The sequence below is a fragment of the Cynocephalus volans genome, chromosome 15 (genome assembly GCF_027409185.1).
Source record: "Cynocephalus volans isolate mCynVol1 chromosome 15, mCynVol1.pri, whole genome shotgun sequence".
Taxonomy (NCBI): domain Eukaryota; kingdom Metazoa; phylum Chordata; class Mammalia; order Dermoptera; family Cynocephalidae; genus Cynocephalus; species Cynocephalus volans.
In genome coordinates, this window is record NC_084474.1 from 22172219 (window position 1) to 22175134 (window position 2916).

The 2916-nt window shown below is 61.0% G+C and overlaps 1 protein-coding gene across 1 annotated transcript; it reads left to right on the top strand.

Annotated features, from left to right (window-relative positions):
• Window positions 1-1641: 1641 nt before the first annotated feature.
• Window positions 1642-2916, top strand: BHLHE22 (basic helix-loop-helix family member e22). The gene has a single exon (XM_063080079.1). It carries the CDS (start codon window positions 1642-1644, stop codon window positions 2749-2751), a length of 1110 nt encoding a protein of 369 aa, XP_062936149.1. The 3' UTR covers window positions 2752-2916.

The following is a 2916-nucleotide window of genomic DNA, read 5'->3' on the forward strand; positions in this document are numbered from 1 at the left end:
GGGTGTTGGGAAATATTGTTTTTACTTATGTCATGAGGATGAAAACCAGCTGCTAAATACCATGTGCTCCCAGAGACTGAACTCAGGCGCGAAAGGACCGCGTGTACCATTTCCTATCCGGAGAGAAGCACTTGTTTTCACAGTTTTCCCTTTACTAATCCTCCAAGAACAACCCAGGCAGATCCAGATGTCCCTAAATGGCTTTCTAGCTGTGGCGGTTACGTTTCCCAGAAAAAAAAAAAAAAAAAAAAAGCACAAATGCTCCACGTGGTGTGTGAGAGGATTTGACTCTTGGTGAGAGTGACTCTTCTAAAACAACTGTGTTTTAATCTTGAGGAAAGTTTGAGATACCAGTTTCTTCCTGTTTAGGAAATCGTGTGCTTCATAATCACCGTCATTATAGCAGTGATTTGCAACCGCCTCAAAAGCACTTCCCCCACTCTCATCCCTTTCTAAAAAATCAAAGGGGGTGCATAGTCAACTTTGCTTCCCCCCTGCCCCCCCATCCAGTAGGAAATGGGCAGGGTGGTGGTGGAAATAAGGCATATTGTTCCGGGGGGACGACTGCTGAACTCTCTCACTGGCTGAAAATCTAGAGTGAATTTTGGACAAGCCAGCTGAGACACCACCTCCTCCCCGAAAGTTCCATCTTCAAATCCAGACCAGAGTCACCCTACGAACAGGGGTGTAGTATAATTCTCGCCCAGAAGGGTAATTTAGCACAAGCTGAGACAGCAGTGGCGAGAGAAGGGCAGTGGGGGTGGGGTGCCACCGGTGGGTGGGGGCGTCTGCTTTCCACGGGACTTCCAGTCTTCGTCGCAGATCTGCAATTTGCTGAAGGAGCAAAGAACATCCTCGGCTCTAAGTAGGGCTTTTAGTGTGCTCATTGATGAGTGAAAGTCGCCACACATGTCAAGCTAAAGGCAGTTGTTGGGTTACTAACAGGACCCAGCGCCTTGCAAACATATGCGCTAAGCTGTGTATACAGATGGCAGGCAGAATAATGGAGCAGGCGCCTTTTATAAAGCTCTAGCTGCTGCCTATCTTCAGACCTGGGAAATGAAACTATTCAGACTCGCGGCCAGATAGCGCCTGCGATTGTTTGTTACCGTTTTAATCCTATTAATTAAAACGTTAACCTGATTGGGTAGAAAGCGCTGTCCCAACAGGCGAGTCTTCTTCATAATAACCTACTCAGAGATAATGATGTAAAAGACTCCCCCGTCTGTGGCGGCGGCTGGTTGATGGGTCCGGAAATCTCTTGAAGGTGAATCCAAGCAAGATAAACGGTGCGGAGAGGAGGCGCGGGGCTGGGCTCAGAGCGGCGGCGGCGGCGGCGGCGGCGGCTCCACTCCCTCCGCGCCCACCCTCCCACCATGCGGGGCCGCGGCCCATGGTGAGCCCCAGCAGCCAGCACCATCGGCTGGAGACGAAGAAGAAGAAGAAGAGGAGGCGGCGAGCGCGGGGGAAGGCGAAAAAGAAAAAGAAAGAAGGGGAGAGGGCTACCGGCAGCACCGGGACCGACGCGCGCACCAGCCCCGGAGCCCGGCTCGCGCGCGTCTGTGGGGCCGCCTGACTCCCGAGCCGAGGCGGCGGCGGCTGCGGGCGCGGCGGGCCCGGGCTGCGCGCCGGCGCCGGACCATGGAGCGCGGGCTGCACCTCGGCGCGGCGGCCGCGGGCGAAGACGACCTCTTCCTGCACAAAAGCCTGAGCGCCTCCACCGCCAAGCGCTTGGAGGCGGCTTTCCGCTCCACGCCCCCGGGCATGGACCTGTCCCTGGCGCCGCTGCCTCGGGAACGCCCGGCGTCCTCCTCCTCGTCGCCCCTGGGCTGCTTCGAGCCGGCTGACCCCGAGGGGGCAGGGCTGCTGCTGCCGCCGCCTGGGGGAGGTGGCGGCGGCGTCGCGGGAAGTGGCGGCGGGGTGGGTGTCCCCGGGCTGCTCGTGGGCTCAGCCGGCGTTGGGGGCGACCCTAGCCTAAGCAGCCTGCCGGCCGGGGCCGCCCTATGCCTCAAATACGGCGAGAGCGCGAGCCGAGGCTCGGTGGCCGAGAGCAGCGGCGGCGAGCAGAGCCCCGACGACGACAGCGACGGTCGCTGCGAGCTAGTGCTGCGGGCCGGAGGCGCCGACTCACGAGCCTCCCCGGGCGCGGGAGGCAGCGGTCCCAAGGCGGCCGAGGGCTGCTCCAACGCCCACCTCCACGGCGGCACCAACGTCCCCCCGGGGGGCCCCGGCGGCGGCGGCGGGGGTAGCGGTGGCGGCGGGGGTAGCAGCGGCGGTGGCAGCGGCGGCGGCAGCAGCAGCAGCAGCAAAAAATCCAAAGAGCAAAAGGCGCTGCGGCTCAACATCAACGCCCGGGAGCGCCGGCGGATGCACGACCTGAACGACGCGCTGGACGAGCTGCGCGCGGTGATCCCCTACGCGCACAGCCCCTCGGTGCGGAAGCTCTCCAAGATCGCCACGCTGCTGCTCGCCAAGAACTACATCCTCATGCAGGCGCAGGCCCTGGAGGAGATGCGGCGCCTCGTCGCCTACCTCAACCAGGGCCAGGCCATCTCGGCCGCCTCCCTTCCCAGCTCGGCGGCGGCGGCGGCGGCGGCCGCTGCCCTGCACCCAGCGCTCGGCGCCTACGAGCAGGCGGCCGGCTACCCCTTCAGCGCCGGGCTGCCCCCGGCCGCCTCCTGTCCGGAGAAGTGCGCCCTGTTCAACAGCGTGTCCTCCAGCCTCTGCAAACAGTGCACGGAGAAGCCTTAAACACACCCCCGGAAAACACAAGACCGACCCGAAAGCTAGAGGAAAGCGAAAAGCTGCTCCCCACCCCTTTATTTTGGTCCTCTCGTACTTGTGAAACACTTGCAAACAAAGCAGAGGCAAGAACTGAGGAGAAGTATCAGAGACAAACGGGACTTTCAGCCTTGA

Excerpts from the sequence above, each read along its gene's own strand:
- BHLHE22 (XM_063080079.1), top strand. The coding sequence starts at position 1,642 with ATGGAGCGCGGGCTGCACCTCGGCGCGGCGGCCGCGGGCGAAGACGAC.